Source organism: Dromiciops gliroides, chromosome X (genome assembly GCF_019393635.1).
Source record: "Dromiciops gliroides isolate mDroGli1 chromosome X, mDroGli1.pri, whole genome shotgun sequence".
NCBI classification, from domain to species: Eukaryota; Metazoa; Chordata; class Mammalia; order Microbiotheria; family Microbiotheriidae; genus Dromiciops; species Dromiciops gliroides.
The window spans coordinates 50,383,647-50,404,695 of NC_057867.1; the positions used below are offsets into that span (position 1 = coordinate 50,383,647).

Sequence of the window (21,049 nt, forward strand, 5' to 3'; positions counted from 1 at the left end):
TCATACATAACCTTTCTTGTTCTTAAACTCATCCCTTTGTCTCTTATGTTAGTTTGGCAATGCAACCGTCCTCTAATGGAAGTTTTACTATAGCCAGGGAGTCGGTGGAGCTGTGAACTTAACTGGATTCACAGTAAAACTATGTATTACACTTAACTTACTGTCCCTCTCCTCATTCTGAGAACCATGAATAGGAGAGGAGTTTGGGAGAGCCAGAGAGGAGAGGAGGAGGAGGATTATCACAATGGAAGATCTGAACTTTTATGCCCCTCTTTAAAACTAAGTAACACAGACAGCCCACATAGACCTACATGGTATCTGCTGATGAAAAACTGAATGGACAGCCATCAATCCACAGGTTATTGTCTCTCTGTCTGGGAGGGATTTCAAAGATCATCTGGTGTATTTCCTCCGAATTTGGTGGATGAGGAAGCCAAGGGTTGAGTGACTTGTCCAACTTTATAACTTGTATTAAATAACAACAGCATTAGGATTTGAACCCAAGTCTGATACCAAATTTAATGCCCTTCATACTATGTATCAGTAATGACACTGCCCTTGGGGCAGCTAGGTGGCGCAGTGGTTAAAACACTGGTCCTGGATTCAGGAGGACCTGAGTTCAAATCTGGCCTCAGATACTTGACACTTACTAGCTGTGTGACCCTGGGCAAGTCACTTAACCCTCATTGCCCTGCCAAAAAAAAATAATAATGATACTGCCCCGAGTTGGGTTTTTTTGTAGTAGTGATAGGTTTGTGCTGAGCCATCCATAGTTCTGCTGGGCTTCTAGGATTGTTGTTGCCATTCAGTTGTTTTTCAGTCATGTCCAACTCTTGTTGACCACATTTGGAGTTTTCTTGGCAAAGGTATTGGAGTGGTTTTCCATTTCCTTCTCCAACTCATTTGACAGATGAGGAAACTGAGGCAAACAGAGTAAAGTGACTTGCCCAGGGTCACATAGATAGTGTCTGAGGCCAGATTTGAACTCAGGAAGATGAGTCTTCCTGACTCCAAGCCTGGCCCTCTAGGCCAGGGCTTCTTAAGCTTTTTTCACTCATGACCTCTTTTTGTCCAAGAAATTTGTATGTGACCCCAGGTATATAAGTATATACAATAGGTATACATATGACTTCCACATTCAGTAATGTGACCCCATACAGGTTCACAACCCACAGTTTAAGAAGCTAGGCTCTAGACTCTAGTTGCCCCTGGACCTCTAGGACAACCAACAGTATATATCTATGATGTTATCAGTCAAATTAAAGGACAGAGTTTATTTTTCTCTGTAAGTTTAACTGGCCCAGATGGGAACTGAGTCATAAACTTGGCCTCAGGAACACCATGTTTTAATTAACTGAGCTAACCAGTCCAGACTAGAGAAATAGCATGATTAGGTACAGAACTTTCCTTTTGACTCATGGGGCTTTGGTCACACTTCTCTCTCACTTTGGAGTCCTGTATTTCAAGAGGGATATTGACAAGCTTTAAGTCAAAGGAAGAAAACCAGTTGGTAGAATGGTGACAGGACTCACAGCTGTTACATAAGAGACAGCTAAGGACACTGGAGATGTTTACTCAGGAGAAAGGGAGACATAATGGGAATATGATAGCTATCTTCAATTATCCAAGGGCTTGTCACCTAGAAGAAGGGAGTAGATGCTTGTGGCTGCAGAAAACAGCTAGGATCAATAGATGGAAGAGATAAGGAAGCTGATTTTATTTAGTTCAATATATTGAAAATTCTTGCCATTTGGAACTGTCCAAAACTTGAAAGGTATTCTTTAAGAGATACTGAGTTCTCTTTCTCTGGAAGTTCCCAAGCAGAGAACTGAATGGCCACCTGTTAGGGATGTAGAGGGAATTCTGGGTGGGAGGCTGGACAAAATGCCTTCCAAATACCTTCCTACTATAATCTCTTTTGATCCTCAGAGTCTCTATCCCTTCTTGGCAGAGACATAAGAGGGTGAGACCCCATCAATGTGTTCAATTTGATAGTACTGGTGATCACATATAGTTCAACTAGGAAAGACAAGAAAGCTGAATCCAATACTGACCAAGAAGTCGTGTTATTTTTAATCCTATGTGCAGGGTGTGTTTGTGAGTGAGTGACTGGTAATTGATGTATTTTGTCCCTTGTTAGTCATCTTTTCTGCCTCATTTATTGAGGTGGGTACTGCTGATGAAAGGCATTACAGGCTTCTCTTTATAGGTCCTAGATGGGGCACTCAGTAATCAACCAAATCTCTGCTTCCCAAACCCAAGCACAGAGTAGTGGAGCCAGAAAGAAATGTATTCCCTACCAGAGCCAGGTCCTTAGAAACTGTGTTGCTGCCTCATAATGATAATACTGAATCCCCTAAAACTCTATTCCCACATCTCTGGTCCAGTCCCATCTAAGAAGCTGGATCCTCACACCATGCAAGAAAAATGGCCATCTAACCCAGTGGTATCAAACTCAAGCCACACATTTGCTTAGAAAACCACATCTTATCCATGTTCTATTGCATTTTATGTATTTTGTTAAGTATTTTCCGTTTACATTTTAATCTGGTTCTGGGTCACACTCAGGGATGTTACTGGGGGCATGCAGTTGGCTATCCTTTGACACCTCTGATCCAACCTCTGGTGAAGTGAGTTTTCCACACCTTCTACCAAATAGCTCACTTCTTCATTGAATTAACCACGGATTTAATAGAATGGCCCTAGACCAAGCATCAGGAGATGTGGATTTAGGCCTGGTTCTACCACTCTTTTGCTATGTGACCTTGCTCAAGTCGCTCTCCCACCTAGGCCTCGGTTTTCTCCTAGAAGGAGACTAGATAAAATGGTTGTTAAGGTTCCTTGCAGCTCTGACCTTCTGTGAGTCTATGCAGAGAGGCCTATCTTCAGATTTCAAGTCCAGAGCTACAATAGTATCCTAGACTTAGAGCTAGGGGAGAGTTTAGAGGTCCTGATTCTGGTCTGACACCCTCTTTTTATTAGATAAGGAAATTAAAGCCCTGAGGGAAGGAAGTGACTTTCCCAAGGTAACAGTAATAAGTGATAGAGCTGGGAGTGGTCCTCTAACTCTAAACCAGCATTGTTTTCACTGTATTCCACCACTTCAAATATCCCCCTAAGACTGACCCCCCGCCCAGTAACATCTAATAATATATCGCTCTAAAGTTTGCACTGAACCAGCAATAAGTACACCCAGAGTTCAACTTTCCAGCCACTTGTGTGCCCACCAACAGTAGAATGGCTTAGTCTAATAACCTGCCAGTAATTCAGCAGTCCCCCTTTCTCCCTTCTGTATCCATCCAAAGTCTTTACTTCTGATGTTTTCAGTCATGCCACCAGCTGGCAAGCACACACCTCCCCCGTTTCCTTTGTTTCTGCCCTGGCAGTAGTGCCCCGAACGCTGCTCCTCTGGTATGTTTGTAGGCTGAGAAGGCTACCTGGAGGCCTGCTCCCCCAAAAGGAGAGGGCCTTTTTGAATATCAGCTTTGGCAGGATATCATCCCCACCATCAAACCCTGTGTCCAAGGGTTTGGTTTATGTTTTTGTTTTTTCTCTTTGTTACAAGGACAGGCTCGTTTTGGAGAGAAAAAAATGGGGGGGGGGGCGGAGAGGGGGCATCAGGAGGGGAGATATTCTGAATTAACTGGATTATTCAAATGGCGTCAACAAAATGTACTGAAACATCACAAAGATATTTCTCCTTTGCCTGGCCAGGCGCTTCTCCCCCAGGCGTGAAGGGCAGCATCCTATCGATAAACTGTGGCATATTGGGGAATTCACGTAATCACTTCCGCTGTCTCTCTTCTTTCTCCCTAGCAACACGACTTCTGAAACACCAATGCTTTGTAGCTTTTCTGAGCCGCCTCCTAGCGGACCACCAGATCCTGATTATTCGGTACGCCTCCTCCCACCTCCGACTCACTAGTTTCAATCGGGCTTGCTGGCAGCTGGGGGTGGAGGGGGGAAACAATCTGGCCTTTCATCGGGCCTTGCTTGTGAAACATGAGATGGCCCCACATCTCCTCCAGGGGCTCTGCCTCTATTCTTCCACCTCCGGTTCTCAGGGCCTTCATGTACAGAAAAGGAGAACTTCCCAAACCACCACAGGGGAGGCACGGGTGGGCGGATTGTAGCCTTTAGGTCTGCTTTTGGAAACCCAGCCTATTAGAGAATGCAAAGCAGAATGTTTATCCACAGAATGGCTTAAGAAGCCGTGAAATGTAATCCTGGGTAGAGCAGGATATGATATGCCGTGAATTCTGGGGGGAAAATCCCTCAACCTTTCTGTGCGTCAGTTTCCTCCTCCAGAGAAAGAGCTGAATAATTGGTGCAAGCTCGCCTTATAGTAATTTTGCAAAGACGAATATGGTAATTGCCATAAAATTCAATTGAATTCAACACTTACTAAATGCCAACTATGTGCGGGGCCCTGTACTGTGCATTGGGGATACAAGGATGAATAAAATCACGATCCCTGCCACTAAGGAGCTTACAGGTCTAGCACATAACCTTTGACGTAAGCATTATAAATGACATTTAATAAAAAAATCAATCTGTTCATAGAGTCATAGGATTTTACGATGAAAAGAAAGAAGCCTTAGATATCATTTAATCCAAATGTCTTATTGTATATATGAGGAAACAGAGGCCCATAGAGGAGAAGAGACTTATTCATAGTCACAGAGTGAGTTTTAGTGGCTGTGCGGGGTCATGAGATCATCTATCTAGGGCTGAAAGGGACCTCAGAGACTACCCAGGCCAACTCCCTCATTTTACAGAGAAGGACAGTGAGGCCCAGGGAAGAGAAGTAACTTATCCAAGGTCACATCTAGTGCTGGAAGGGACCTCAGAGGCCATGCAGTCTAACCAAGGGGGAAACTGAGACCCAGGGAAGGGAAGGGACTTAAGCCAAGGTCATACAGGTAATAAGCTACAGAATCAAGACATGAAAGGGGTAGTTAGGTGGTGAAGTAGATAAAGCACTGGCCTTGGATTCAGGAGGACCTCAGTTAAAATCTGGCCTCAGACACTTGACATTTACTAACTGTGTGACTCTGGGCAAGTCACTTAACCCTCATTGCCCCACAAAAAAAAAAAAACAAAAAAAAACCACATCCTAGCATTTTGGGACAGCTAGGTGATGCAATGGATAAAGCACTGGCCCTGGATTCAGGAGTAGCTGAGTTCAAATCCAGCCTCAGACACTTGACACTTACTAGCTCTGTGTGACCCTGGGCAAGTCACTTAACCCTTATTGTCCTGTAAAAAAAAAAGTGACAGCCACCATTGCTTCTTGTTTTCTAATGAATGATGCAGCTATCAGGCAATCACTTTATCAGGCCACTTGATAGTCCAGCCTACTGTTAATTATGTTGCTGATTCACTATTTGACTTATGCATTGTTCCTCTGAAATGATTGATTGTTTTTTTCCCTTCTTATTCCATGGTAACATTTCAAGATAATTAAGTCTGCCATAGCAATTTGCCCATCAAAGAAGGGAATTCAATACATGATTTCAAGTCCACTTTGAAGGGACTTAGAGATCCTCTGGTGCCCATTTTTGAGCCCACTGAGTCTGGTATTCCATCCAGGCGGACCAGTGAGGACTTATAACCCACGTCTACTGTGTGCCCATGCCTGTGCTGGGGAGGCATATGCTTCTTGCCCTTCATGGAGCCTTAGAGGAGACAAAAAACGTGCAACAGTAGCCAGGTACTGTGACAGGCACTGGGGAGCCAACAAAACAGTGCCTGTTCTCAAGAAGCTTATGTTCTCCTTGGGGTAAGGATGGGGAATAACATGCAAACAAATAAGGAGATACAAAATGGAAATTTAATAGGGAAAGGGAACAAACATTTATTAAATGCCTGCTATGTGCCAGGCATCTTGCTAAGTGCTTTACCAACATTGTCTCATTCGATCCTCACAATAACTGTGGGAAGTATGTGTTATAAGGATCCCCATTTTACAGAGGGAGAAACTGAAGCTTTCAGGAGTTAAGTAACGTGCCCAAAGTCACACATCTGAGGCTAGATTTGAACTCCATTTTCCTCAGCTGTAACATGGGGATAATACTATCACCTACCTTTCAGGGTGGTTGTGAGGATCAAATGAGAAAATATTTTGGAAGTGCCTAGTGCAGTGCCTAGAAGATAGTAGGTGCTTAATAAATACTTGTTTCCCTCCTTCTGTAGACAAGTTACTTAGCCTCTCTGGGCCTTAGTTGCTCTTCTATAAAATGAGGGGATTGTATTAAATGACCTCTGAGAGGTCCTCTCCCTCTCTAGGTCTAGGATCCTATGTGTGACCTTGGGCAAGTGACTTCTCAGTTTCTTCCTCTGTAAGATAAAGGGGTTGTCCTCAAGTGGGGCCCTCTGAGGGCCCTTCTAGCTCTAGGATCCTATAAGAAGAGAGGAGAGTCTTGCCTTGGTCTTGGGTTGAACTCAAAACTCTCCTCATATTTGAAGTTTGTTTAGTATTATCTGTTTTCAGTTTAGGCAAAAAATGAGCATCTGGCATCCCATGCTCCCTCTAAAGCACATGGGGTTGGGGAGAACATATCTGAGCCAAGCTAAATCTAGAAGCATTGGGTTTCTCATTACAGAACAATGAGGCTCCCTATCAAGACTTCTCAATGGATATTGTTTGTGTTCAGCAGTCAGAAGAAACTTAAATTATCATCATCATCGTGCATGCCTTGTGCTAGCTGGTTTAAGTTGTACACAGAAGTTTCAGAAGATGGGCTATTTTTTTTTTTAGCAGCACTTTTTTACTTTTTGTACCAGGAAGAACTGGAAATGAAGTAGATGCCTATTGGGGGAATTGTCTAACAAGCTTTGGTACATGGATGTAATAGAATATTAACTGCATACCTTGCTGTCAAATAGATATTAGAATATGCAATTATTATTAATGTATAAATAATTTTAATGATGTGCTTTATGTTACCATTTTTGATCCTTCTAACAGCCTTGTGAGGTAGGTAGAACAAGCGTTATTATGCCTAGTTTTTGAAGGAAGAAACAGAAGATCAGGGCCTAAGTCACAGAGAATTATTCTCAGACACAACTTTTTTTTTAGACTTTTTTTTATCCTTTATTTATTTGTTTGTTTATTGTTTTACATTTTTTCCCAATTACATGTAAAGATATTTTTTTGAGTTCCAAATTTTTCTCCCACTCTCCCTTTCCTCCCCCATCCCAAAACCAACAAGCAATCTGATAAAGGCTTTACATTACAATCATGTTAAACCTATTTCCACATTAGTCATGTTGTAAGAGAAGAATCAGAACAAAAGGAAAAAAAACACAAGAAAGAATAAACAACTACAACAACAAAAGTAAAAATAGTATACTTCAATCTGCATTGAGACTCCATAGTTCTTTTTCTGAATGTGGAGAGCATTTTCCACCATAAGTCTTTTGGCATTGTCTCGGATTATTGTATTGCTGAGAAGAGTTAAGTCTATCACAATTCATTATCACACAGTGCTGTTGATATTATGTACAATGTTCTCTTAGTTCTGTTCATTTCACTCAACATCAATTCATGTAAGTCTTTCCAGGTTTTTCTGAAATCCAGCTGTTTATCATTTCTTAAAGCACAATAGTATTCCATTACATTCATATACCACAACTTGTTTAGCCATTTCCCAATTGATGGACATCTCCTGGGCTGTTTTCAAGTGCTCTTTATGGTCTTGAAAAATTCTCTGGAAATGGCCCCTGATTGTACCTGAGTTTGGAACTATCTATGTGCAAAGTTGAGGGAGGGGGGAGGTATATTTAGGGTCTCTTGACAGAGGTACAGTAGATGAGGGGCTTAGGACAGCAGCTGCTAAAAATGCCAGCCCAGGGCTTTGGTTTCTAGCTAGTTTCATTGAGCTTTGGGTAGATGGTAGCCAGAGTCATCAGCAAGATGATCAACCTGAAATCATCAGTAGAGGCCTTGTGACCCTCAACAGATCTCTTAACCTTTTTGTCCTCTAACTATCTGTCAAAATTGCAGATGAGTTGAAGATAGAGGGAGCAGCAAGAATTTCCACAGGGGTCCCTCAAAGCAATGAAATAACAAACCAAAACAACCCCAAAGATTAGTATCCCCATGTATACCTCAGTTTTTTGACAACTCCACTTCATATAGTGTTGCTTAGCCATTTGTTGTTTTAATTGGGCTATTTAAATTAAGGTCCAGAGTGGAAAGCATAGTCTAGTGGGATTCAGGTGATCTGGATTCAAGTTGTAGCTTAGGCAAGGATTTAAGGTTACTAACAAAGTGACTTAAAAGCAAAGCACTCTCTGAAGTCACTAGCAAAATGACCTTAGGCATGTCACCACTATACTCTAAGCCTCATCTGTACAAGAAGGATTCTAATCCTTCCACTTTGAGCAAAGTAAACCCTAAAGTCCTGGGTCATCAGGAGCCATTATTTTATCTCATAATTTATTCTCAGGATCCACAAAGATTTGAATTTTAGACTCGCCATTCTCAAATCTCACAATTCAGATTTCTTACCACAGACAAGCTGGAAATGATCTTGACTGGCCTCGTTTCCCAGTGACATACCTAGGCCAGAAGTTTTCATCACTGGGTCTTCTAACTGAAAGAGGGAAGTAGAGAATAACAAACCAGAGTGCCTTGAATGTTATTCAGTCATGTCCAACTCTTCATGACCCTATGAACCATACTGTCCATGGGATTTTCTTGGCAAGGATACTAGAATGGTTTACCATTTCGTTTTCCGTTGGATTAAGGCAGACAGAGGTTAAGTGACTTACCCAGGGTCACACAACTAATAAGTGTCTGAGGCTGGATTTGAAGGCAGGTCTTCCTGACTCCAGGCCCAGTGCCCTATCCACCAAGCCATATAGGTACCTCCTAAGTTTACCTTCTCTGGGACACCAAGCACACTTTTTAGAAAGGGCCCACTTTGTTAATTAACAAGAAGGATTGTCATTTCATTACAAGGAGATTATTGGATGTTCATTATTCCTGTGTCCTATCAGCAAGAGGTAAATATTGCTATAATCTAAATACCAATGATCACAAGATAATAGATTTCAAGCTGGGGGGCACCTTAAAGAAGTCATCTGAGCCAACCTTTTCATTTAACACGTGAGGAAACTGAGAAGGTAAGTGACTTTCTCAAGGTGGTCACACAGATAGCCAATAGCAGAAGCAGGATTTGAATCACTTCTCTGACTCTAAATCCAACACTTTTTCCACTGCCTGGAATTCAAGAAATCAATATGACAAATACAAGATGGGAAAGGTATGACAAGACACTGGGTCATGTGAAAAAGATCTCAGGGTTTCAATGGACTGGAAGTTTAATATGAGTTTACCATACAACATGGCAGCCAGAAAAGTCAATGCCATCTTTTCTTTTTTTTTCTTTTTTTTTTTGGGGGGGGCAATGAGGGTTAAGTTACTTGCCCAGGGTCACACAGCTAGTTAAGTGTCAAGTGTCTGAGGCCGGATTTGAACTCAGGTCCTCCTGAATTCAGAGCCAGTACTCTATGTACTGTGCCACCTAGCTGCCCCTCAATGCCATCTTTAGAGAGGTTTAGATTCTAGGAGTAAGAAGTCACATACTAAGCATTTAACAAATGCTTTCTCTATTTGTTTGTGTTCGGTACTCTGCCCTGGTCAGACTGAATTCTGAATTCTGGGTGCCATGGCTCAGAAACCTGGAAAATGTCTAGAGTAGGACAACCAGGATGGGGTGAAGCCTCAAGATCATACCATATAACAATTCATTAAAGGAACCGAGGATGTTGTAACCCTGAATGAGAGACAATTGGGGGAGGGAGGTAGGGGATGGGGATAGCAGAACTATGTATCTTCAAGTATTTGAAAGGTCGTTACATGGGAAGGTAATAAAAGGATTTCTACTTGGTGCCAAAGCACAAAAATAAGAGCAAAAGAGAGACATCACAGAGAAACCAGCTTACGGAAATGGAAGGACTTAAGGAAAAACTTGGTACCAATTAGTTATCTCAGAGCAGACTTCCAGGCCTCAGAAGATAGTTGGTTTCCTCTCACGAGTTGGCTTCAAACAAAGACCAGATAACATGCTGGGAAATGCGGTTGAAGGGACCCTTCTACAGATAGGGATTGAGATAGATAATCTCAAATCTGAGATTCTGTCTTTCTGTTATCTTGGTGCTGAGCCAAAACAATTATCCAGGCCCCCAGCTAGGTGGCGATGTGAATAGAGCATTGGGCCTAGAGTCAGGATGACAAGAGTTCAAATGTGACCTCGGACACTTACTGGCTGGTTGAACCTGGGCAAGTCACTTAACTTCTGTTTGCCTCATTTTCATCAACTGTAAAATGGGGATGATAATAGCACCTACCTCCTAAAATTGCTATAAGAACCATCATACTTGTAAAGCATTTAGCACTTAATAAATGCTTGCTTGCTTACTTGCACACTTCCTCCCTTCCTTCTGTCTTTATAAATGAGGCCATGTGCTGTGATGAAAAGAGTACTGAGGGGCAGCTAGGTGGTACAGAGGATAGAGCACCAGCCCTGGAGTCAGGAGTACCTGAGTTCAAATCCGGCCTCAGACACTTAACACTTACTAGCTGTGTGACCCTGGGCAAGTCACTTAACCCCAATTGCCTCACTAAAAAAAAAAAAAAAAAGTACTGAACTGATTATCAAGAGTACCAACTCTGCCACTAAGTTGTGCTGTGGTCATGGACACATTTAAGTTCCTTCCCCACTCCAGGACTCAGTTTCCCTCTGTGAGATTAAAAGGTTGCATTAAATGGCCTTTAGGTCCCTTTTATCTCTAATATTTGAAGAGAAGGCAATATAGTATAGGGGAAAGAATGCTATCCTTGTCAGGAAATACTAGTTTAGATCTCAGCTCCGCTATGAATCAGCAGTGACTTTGGTGGAGTTATTTCCTCTCTCTGTGGTTCAGTTTCCTTGTCTGTAAAATGGGACTAATAATACTTCCATTACCTACCTCACAAACCAGGAGGAGGCTTGGATTCCAGTCCTACCTCTGACACATACTGGCCATGTGTCCCTGGGCTAAATTCTCTATGCCTTGGGAAACTCTTTAAGATGATAAGTTGTAGAGAAGTTTGTGATTTGCATTGGTAGAGGGCATGTCTTCCTCTGGGCATTTCCTATTCCTGTGAAATCCCAGGGTTTGTCCCTATCCGTTTTATTATGACTCTAAGGCTTGCATGGGATGCCATGGTTCAATCTTGTATGTTGCAAAGTTTTTCAACATCAGGTCATACCAAGTCCGGAAGTGTTCTCAAATGTGCGACCACAGTAAGAGCATAAAGGTTTAGGATCATGGACCTTAGAGATTCAAGGGACTTTAGGATCCGAGGGAACCTTAGAGATTCAAGGGACTATAGAGATCCAAACTTTTGTTTATATTTTTTCAAAAAACAAATCAACAACACACAACCCGTTTATTGATGCCTTTTGTTTTTATATCATAGTCATTTCAAAAAACTGAACTCTCCCTTGAGAGGAGGAAGAAAGATAGCTAAGGAAAAACGCCCATTACATCGATTGGGTCTGACAACATATACAACATTCTGCCTGCCTCGTTGACAAAAGGAGGGAAGAATGATTCATTGTCAGTTTTCCAGGACTGTTATGGTTTCCCAATTATTCAGACTTCTTTTTAGTAATCCGATTATGATTTGAATTGTTGTAATCATTGTATACATTGTCCTTTCCTACTTCTTTTTCTTGACATCAATTAATATAAATCTTTCCCTGTTTCTCTTGAATTCATCACTTCTTAGCACATAATAATATTCTTTTGCATTCATATGCTACAGTTTATTCAGCCATTACCTATAGGAGGCACCCACTTTATTTTCAGGTCTTTGCCCCCACAGAAAGTGTTGCTTTATGGGGGTAGCTAGGTGGCACTCCAATGGATAAAACACCAATCCTGGAATCAGGAGGACCTGAGTTCAAATCTGGCCTCAGACACTTGATACTTACTAGCTGTGTGACCCTGGACAAGTCACTTAACCCTCATTGCCCCCCCCCAAAAGAAAGTACTGCTTTGAATATTCGACCACATTTGTGTAGGTAGCTAACAAGTGACAGAGTAAAGTTTTGCACCCAGAACCTCCTATTGCAGTGTTCTTTCTTTCACCTCATGCTGCCTTCCTCATATCCCCTAAGTTTGAAATTTGGGCACAACACTTAGCACTCCCCCCTTTCTCAACTCCTACATCCATTCAGTTGCCAGATCCTGTCAACTCCAGTTCCATAGCATCTCTTAAATCTATCCCATTCTCCATACTTCCATAGTTCAGGCCCAAATCATCCTCAGCAGGACTAACAATCTTTAATGGGTCTCGGTGTCTCCAGCCTCTTCTTTCCTCAATACATTTCTCTCACGCAATCGTCAAAATAAGTGTAGGTCCTACCAAGACATACCCCCTGCTAGAACAAACAGACAAAAAACTTTGAGTAGTTATTCATCTCCTTTATTCATGTGCACAGATGTCCCTGAAGAGTTCAGGTTCAATAGCAGAATAAAATTAAACGATGATCAGGAAACCCCATCAACCCCCTGTGCCAAGCAAAGGAAAAAGTAGACTAACCTAACTTTCGTGGGCAAAGTCTTTAGGAAAAGCTAACCCAGCCACCATAGCAGAGGATTCTGGTAGAAAATATGACTCCTAACACACCCCACCTCATGGTGGCAAGGTCCTACAGGTCTTCTATTGGATCTTCCACCATTTAAATATTTTACTGGACCACCCTGACCTTGGGGGTGTAAGAAACCTGACCTGAGCAGCATAGAAGGAGGAAACAGGGCGGGATGGGGGGGGGGGGGGTGGGGAAGACAGCAAAAACAAAACAGACCAGAGGACAGTCTGTAGTGTAATGTCTCCCGAAGCAGTGACCAAATATAGAAGAATAAAAATCAGAAATCCCAGGCCTCTTTTCTTCCTCTCCCTCTAGGATCTAAATGATCTGGGCCGTGGGGTGGGTGATACAATTTCTGCAGTTCATAGTAGTAGATCTCCCAGTGCAAAGAGGCAATAAGGCACAGGAATAGCAGCAGGATTGTCAGGACCAAAGCACGGCTGAGGGTTCCTCTGGTGCAGACACTGATTCCTCATGGGTCAGGATCATTTGTGGTAAGGTAGCTAACCGTTACTTCTTGCTTACAGCCTGTCCCAGTGCCAGTGTTGATATCTTTCATAGCTTCCTAGTCCACCAATCAGGATGTCACTCTATTGAAGGGATAAAACCAAGTATCTACTTCAGAGGCCTTTGCTGAAGACTTCCCTTCTTTGACAGGGATTGGATAAGGACCCCACTTCACCTTCATTCAAGAACTCAGGATTGCCCCAAGTCAGCCAAAGTTTCCCCTTCCAGGTAAATGCACATTCACCATAGTTATGCAGAGACAATTTCATCTTCCCCATGTCATTAGAAAGCAAAGCATCTCTCAATAATATTTCCCCAAACCCTTTCCTGGAAGGGGTTGCTTGAACCATCCTGGGGAAAAGGAAGGAGACTTGAGTTATTTCTCCAGGGTCCATGGAGCATTTTGAGGGGACAGGGACCTTGAGGACTAGGTGACTCTATCAAGAATGGAATAAGAAATGGCTAGAGAGTTTCAACTGAAATCTTGTCCGAAAGTGGCTCTTCTTTATCAGGTAAGTCTTCCTGGACTTTGGACCAGAGAAACTTCTGCCCCGGAGAGCCTTCTCCCTTCCTAGGGTGGCACTGATATGTCTCAAACACAGTCTGTGGAAGGTGGGACACCCAACTCCGGGCATCAAGAGGCACATTGCCACATTGATTAACAAAGGCAACCATCTTGCCCTTAGATGTGGTAAGTGGGCTAATTTGCCAGTTGGGAACAGGTGGAAGTACAAATAGGATAGATAGGCATTAGAGTTAGTATAGGGAATCATATGGGCAGAAGTAGCCTTATTGAGAGGGTCCATATGGTCTCACGGTCCCCATTTCCAGATTGTCAATGGACTGCTGCCAGTCTCTTAATATCAGTCAAATTATTTGCTTTAGTAGAGGGCATATGATACATCTAATGGGTGTATGCCCCCAAACAACCAGATGCTACATGAGAAATTGGCAAAATTCATCCATTAAACCAGATCCCAAAGGTGAAAGAGCCTTTGACTGTGCAGTCCTGTTCTCTTCAGGCTCCAGATCACTTAAGCAGACTCGACCACTGCCTTAATATAGATGAAAATCCTATCTGCCCCATCCCTCAAGGTTCTTCTACCACCAGCCATGGGACCTGCACCTTAGTCCACTCAGAGGATTCCCAGGATATCCTACTACCAGATTAATGGCTGCTGAAGACCAGTGGTGTTTGCCTTTCTTGTAGTGGGCAGAGCCACTGGGAAACTAGGCAGAACTGTGTTTCTCAGGAGCCAGGGCTTCACAGGCCAGGGCCCACTGACCCATCAGAGGAGGTTGAAAGTCAGGTCTTAGACTGGCCTTAGTCTCTATCAAAGTCTCAACTTGTTCCTAATGGGTCCTAACACCAGAGGTAACCAAAGGAACTGAGCATGACTTTAAATATAATATTTCCACTTAATGACTGAGGCCTCAGCTGCCCTACCGATCTTTTATAGAAGGGCCATCTTGCATTGCTCAATATGTCATAGGTAACTGAGCAGGTAATGATGACATAACCATGGACCATCCAATCGGTAGCAAATAAGGCCCAGTAGCAGACAAGTACCTCCTTTTCCAGAATGTTGTGTTGAGAGGCCATTTTGAGAAGCGAGAAGCTCCAAAAACTAAGGGCTATTTGATCCTGGGTGCTTCGGAAAGGCTTCACTCAGCCTAATCTTTATGGACAGAGACCTTCAAAAGCATAGACCCCAGAGAGTCATAAGCTGCCAGGGAAGGAAACTAACTAGGTGGCCTACTTTAAGTATTCTAGGTCTATAGCCTGTTCTGGCCTTCACTAAAAAGAGACAGACTTGGAGGTTACTCAAGAAATGGGGAAATAAGGGCCATCAGCATACCCAGTGAGGGAATGTGAGTTCCAAAAACCAGGGATTGTGGAAGAGTGTCATTAGCTTATTCTAAATTGGGTCTGGAAACAATTAGGTTCTCCTCATCCACTGTATTTCCCTCCAAACTTGGCTGAGCAAGGCTAAAGGCCGGGTTTGGGGTAGCTAGCTGGTACAGTGGATAAAGCACCAGCCCTGGATTCAGGAGGACCTGAGTTCAAATCTGGCCTCAGACACTTGACACTTACTAGCTGTGTGACCCTGGGCAAGTCACTTAAACCTCACTGCCCTGCAAAAAATAAAAATAAAAAGTAAACACTGGGTTTGCTTAGGACTTATTTCATACCACTTGTCCTTCATATGAGCCACCATCAGATCTAAGGTCTCTGCCAAAGTGGCTTCATCCAGCTCGGACAACATTATGCCAGTGGTGTAGTGAAAAGCGTCAATCCAATCTCAGGAAAGAAATCCTCAGATCTCTACCCACTAGCCTGGTAGTATGAGGAAGAGTTCAGATAGCCCTGGTAAAGACAGTGAAGGCATACTGGACTCTTTCCCAGATGAAAGCAAATGGCTTTTGACTAGTCACAGTGCAGGAATGGAGAAAAAAGTGTCAGTGAGAGGTAGCTATCTGCAAACCACTCACCAGGGGTCTAGACTGGGTCCAGGCCACCATATTTCTTTCCCTTATATTTGTTATATTTATTGGGAAATTTGAATTAACATCCTCATCAAAATCAATTACCAATCAACCAATGAGCATTTGTTAAGTGCTTGCTGTGTATGTGTTCTGTCTGTAGATCTGCCTTGCTGAAGGCAATGCAGGCAACTGCTTTTGGTCTTGCCAGAATTCAGGGCACAGGGGCAGTGTGGAACTGGAATTGGACTTAAATTCAGAGGACTGGCACTTGTGTACCTCACCTCGGTCATTTACTCCCTCTGTTACTGTTGGCAAATTTTTTTTTGGTTTAGCATTTTATTTTTTTCCTCAATTACATGTAAAAACAATTTTAACATCCAATTTAAAAACTTTGTGTTCCAAATTCTCTTCCTTCCTCCCTGTCCACTTCCCCCTTTAAGAAGGCAAGCAATTCAATATAAGTTATACATGTGTAGTCATGCAAAACATTTCTATATTAGTCAGGTTGTGAAAGAAGAAAGACAAAAAAAACCTCGAGAAAAATAAAGTAAAAAAATTATGCTTCAGCGGGCAGCTAGGTGGCGCAGTGGATAGAGCACCGGCCCTGGAGTCAGGAGTACCTGAGTTCAAATCTGGCCTCAGACACTTAACACTTACTAACTGTGTGACCCTGGGCAAGTCACTTAACCCCAATTGCCTCACTAAAAAAAAAAAAAAATATATATATATATATATATATATATATGCTTCAATCTGTATTCAGACACCCTCAGTTCTTTCTCTGGGGATGGGTAGCACTTTTCATCAGAAGTCCTTCAGAGGGGCAGCTAGATGGCGCAGTGGATAAAGCCCCGGCCCTGGATTCAGGAGTACCTGAGTTCAAATCTGGCCTCAGACCCTTGACACTTACTAGCTGTGTGACTCTGGGCAAGTCACTTAACCCCAATTGCCTCACCCCAAAAATAAATAAATAAATAAAAAGTCCTTCAGAGTTGTCTTAGATCATTGTATTGTTTGTTGAGAATAGCCAAGTCACTTACAACTGATCATCTTACAATATTGCTGTTACTTTGTACACAGTATATTCACTTTGTATCAGCTCATGTAAGTCCTTTTTTTTAATCATAAAAGTATTTTATTATTTTCCAATTACTGTAAAGATAGTTTTCAACATTTGTTTTCATGAGATTTTTAGTTCCAAATTTTTCTCCCTCCTCCTCCCCAAGACAGAAAGCAATCCAATATAGATTATATGTGTATAATTATATTAAACATATATCTGCATTAGTCATGTTGTGAAAGAAGAATCAGAACACAAGGGAAAAACCTCAATAAAGAAAAAAAAAGTAGAAACAGTATCGTTCAATCTACATTCAGAATCCACAGTTCTTTTTTCTGGATGTGGAGAACATTTTCCATCATGACTTCTTTGGAATTGTCTTAGATCATTGCACCACTGAGAAAAGCCAAGTCTATTACAGTTGATCATCGTACAATGTTGTTGTTACTGTGTACAATGTTCTGGTTCTGCTCACTTCACTCAGCATCAGTCCACTTAAGTCTTTCCAGGTTTTTCTGAAATCTTGCTGCTCATTATTTGTTTTTTGTTTGTTTGTTTGTTTTTGTGGGGCAATGGGGGTTAAGTGACTTGCCAAGGGTCACACAGCTAGTAAGTGTCAAGTGTCTGAGGCCGGATTTGAACTCAGGTACTCCTGAATCCAGGGCCGGTGCTTTATCTACTGTGCTATCTAGCCGCCCCCTGCTCATTATTTCTTACAGCACAATAGTATTCTATTACATTCATATACCACAACTTGTTCAGCCATTCCCCAATTGATGGGCATTCCCTCGATTTCCAGTTCTTTGCCACCACAAAGAATGCTGCTATTTTTGTACATGTGGGTCCTTTCCCCTTTTCTATGATTTCTTTGGGATACACACCTAGTAGTGATATTACTTGGTCAAAGGGAATGCACAGCCCCATAGCCCTTTGGGCATAGTTCCAAATTGCTCTCCAGAATGGTTGGATCAGTTCACAACTCCAGCAACAATCCATTAGTGTTCCAATTTTTCCATAACTTCTCCAACATTTATTATTTTCCCTTTTTGTCATATTAGCCAATCTGATAGGTGTGAGGTGGTGCTTCGGAGTTGTTTTAATTTGCATTTCTTTAATCAATCGTGATTTGGAGCATTTTTTCATATAGCAATAAATAACTTTGATTTCTTTACCTGAAAACTGCCTGTTCATATCCTTTGCTTATTTGTTTGTTTTGTGGGGAAGTGAGGGTTAAGTGACTTGCCCAAGGTCACACAGCTAGTAAGTGTTAAGTGTCTGAGGCCAGACTTGAACTCAGGTCCTCCTAAATCCAGGGCCAGTGCTTTATCTACTGCACCACCTAGCTGCCCTTGTTCATATCCTTTGACCGTTTCTCAATTGGGGAATGACTTACATTCTTATAAATGTAATATATTCTAGACATGAGGTCTTTATCGAAACACTGGATGTAAAAATTGTTTCCCAGCTTTCTGTTTCCCTTCTGATTTTGGCTGCATTGCTTCTGTTTGTACAAGAACTTTTTAATGTAATCAAAATCATCCATTTTGCATTTCATAATATTCTCTATCTATTGCTTGGTCATAAATTGTTCTCCTCTAAGGAAGGCCCAAGTTCAAATCTGGCCTCAGATACTTGACACTTACTAGCTGTGTAACCCTGGGCAAGTCACTTAACCCTCATAGCCCTGCCCCCTCAAAAAATGACTGGGGAGTGATGTGGAGGTATAATTTGGGGCAACATAAGGTGAAACCTCTCCTAGCTGAGCCTGGGGTTGTTCTAAGGTCATAGTCAGAGATTCTGACCAGAGGGGATTGAGGAGTACTGGATACTGGAGTACAGGCAGCATCCTATGGAGCTAGCTGGGAACTGGCATGAAGGTCAGGGTGGTTCCAAGGGCAAAATCCAAAGTATGGAGGGGAGAGGGATGAGTAGGATGACAGTGGCTGGGATACAGGCCTAATGAGAGGGGATTGACCAGGAAGTGACTTGGGGGCTTTGGGGCTTTGTTCTAAGCAATGTAAGGCTTATGAGATACCAGGGTATTTCCAGATGAGAAGAGTCAAGTCTATCACAGTTGATCATCACACAATGTTGCTGCTACTGTATACAATGTTCTCCTGGTTCTGCTCACTTCATTCTGCATCAGTCCACTTAAGTCTTCCAGGTTCCAATGAGAAGGGAAAGAAGGGAAGGAAGGGGATAGCCAGAGTCTAGACACCTTGGTTTGGAAATGGCCAGTAAGGGAAGGGAAAGCCTGTGCCTAAGCAAAATCAGGCAAAGGTGGTGCTATTAGAGCTCAGGGTACTTCCAGGGCTAGAGTCCAAGATTTTGGTCTGTGGGAGATTAGAAAAATGAGTATGATAGCCTGGAAGCATGGCCTGGAAATGGCTTTGGAGATAATGCCAAAGGGGCCCATCCAGTCATTCAGAGACTTTCTATTTCCATTTTATGGAGGAGCAAACTGAGACTTGAAGAAATGAAGTTAGCTGGTCATTATGGGTTTTTTGGTTTATTTTGTTTTTTTGCTGGGCAATGGGGGTTAAGTGACTTGCCCAGGGTCACACAGCTAGTAAGTGTCAAGTGTCTGAGGCCGGATTTGAACTCAGGTCTTCCTGAATCCAGGGCTGGTACTCTATCCACTGCGCCACCTAGCTGCCCCCATCATTATGTTCTGAAGTGGGGGTGTGGGAGGGAGTAAAGGGGGGAGCAAGCATTTATCAAGCACCAACTATGTGCCAAGTACTGTGCTAAACACTTGGCAAATAGTATTTTATTTGATCCTCACAACAACCTAGGAGGTAGGTGCTAAGATCATCCCCATTTTAACCTCCCAGTGAGGAAGGAAGAGATACTGTAAGCTATGGAATGGGTCAAGATCATTGGGATTCCCACCCCCCTCCCCCAATCACTCATAACCTCTCTGTTTCCTCATCTGTAAAACAAAGGATTTGAACTAGATGGCCTCCAAGACCCCTTCATCCTCTAGAGCTAGAGAATTCCATTTTGAAAACAGTTCACTTGCTTTTTAGCCTCAAAAATAAATGCCCCAACCTGACAGTTTTGAATATACAAGGACACCCACAGAAATCAAGAATAAACTAAAGGCAGTGGCAGAGACAAACCAGGACATATACCACTTTAAGACCAACTGAGAATTTCCAAGAAGTGATTTTAATGATCACCCTGGCAACCTGATGGTTTCTATGGAAACCACTGTGCAAGGAGCCTGAAGGTGAGCCAGGAATCAATAATGAAGGGTTCTATATGACTGCAGTGGGATGTTCCACCGTGCCTGACATTAGGGGAGGCTGTGCTGCCTTCCAGAACATTCGTCTAACTTTCCCTGCCTTTTCTTTTCTCCTCTCCCTCTTCCCAAATGGTAGATTGCACAGATGGGAGCTGCAGAGGTGTTATTCTGGTTATTTTCTTCTACCTCCTGTGGACACATCTCACAATTCTTTTTCCACAAAGCTGCCCTTAGATTGTGAAATTGCTACTAGCCACTGAAATATATATATGTGTGTGTGTGTGTATATATATAAGAGACTGTGAGAGGTTACATGTCTGGTCTGAGTTTATTAACTAACTGTGACCTTGGCTGAGCCCCCTTTATTCACTGGGTCTCAGTTTCCACTATAAAGTGAAAGAGTTTGGATCTTACATCATATATCACAATAAGCTAAAAATGGATACCTTACCTGAATAATTAAAGTCATGCTATTAAAAAAAATTAGACAAGAACCAGATTAGATACCCTTAACCAGGGTAGGGGATGGATTCTTAACCAAACAAAGGGTAGAGATGATCAGAAAAGATAAAAGAGATCGTTTCAATTACAGGAAATTGAAAAGCTTTTGCAAAAATAAAATTAATACAAGTAGAATGAGAAGGGAAGGGGTTGGTTGGGGGAAAGCCTTTATATCATGATCTGATATATGGTTGATAATACCCAAATACATAAGCAACTAACAAATATATAAGAAGAAAAGCCATTCCCAAATGTCAAAGGATATGAACAAACTATTCTCATCAGAATTACAAACTAACAACCATTTGAAAGAATGTTCCAACAACAAAGACTGTTCTAACAATAAAAGGAATATAAATCAAAACAATTCTGAAGTTTCACCTCACACCCAGCAAACTGGCAAAGATGACAAAAGATGGGAATAATTAATGTTAAAGGGGTTGTGGGAAAACAGGCACACTAAAGCACTAGGGGTTTTTTTCTTTAATTGTTAAGTATTTATTTTTTTCTTCCTCCCACATCCCTTGGCCCATGGGAGGAAAAAAGAAAGAAGGAACGAACAATCATTGTTACAAATAAGTATAGTCAAGCAAAACA

The 21,049-nt window shown here is 42.2% G+C and overlaps 1 protein-coding gene across 3 annotated transcripts in view; it reads left to right on the forward strand.

Moving 5' to 3' along the window:
- The window catches only part of LOC122733436 (PPP2R1A-PPP2R2A-interacting phosphatase regulator 1-like), a 102,100-nt gene that overhangs the window by 32,155 nt on the left and 48,896 nt on the right, over nt 1-21,049 (forward strand). For 2 of the 3 annotated variants that reach the window (XM_043973839.1, XM_043973838.1), the window contains exon 10: nt 3,817-3,895. In XM_043973839.1, the coding sequence (XP_043829774.1) occupies nt 3,817-3,895 (79 nt within the window). Of the gene's footprint in view, nt 1-3,816; nt 3,896-6,605; nt 7,178-21,049 lie in introns of those variants that run through there. The other variant, XM_043973837.1, reaches the window with a different exon arrangement.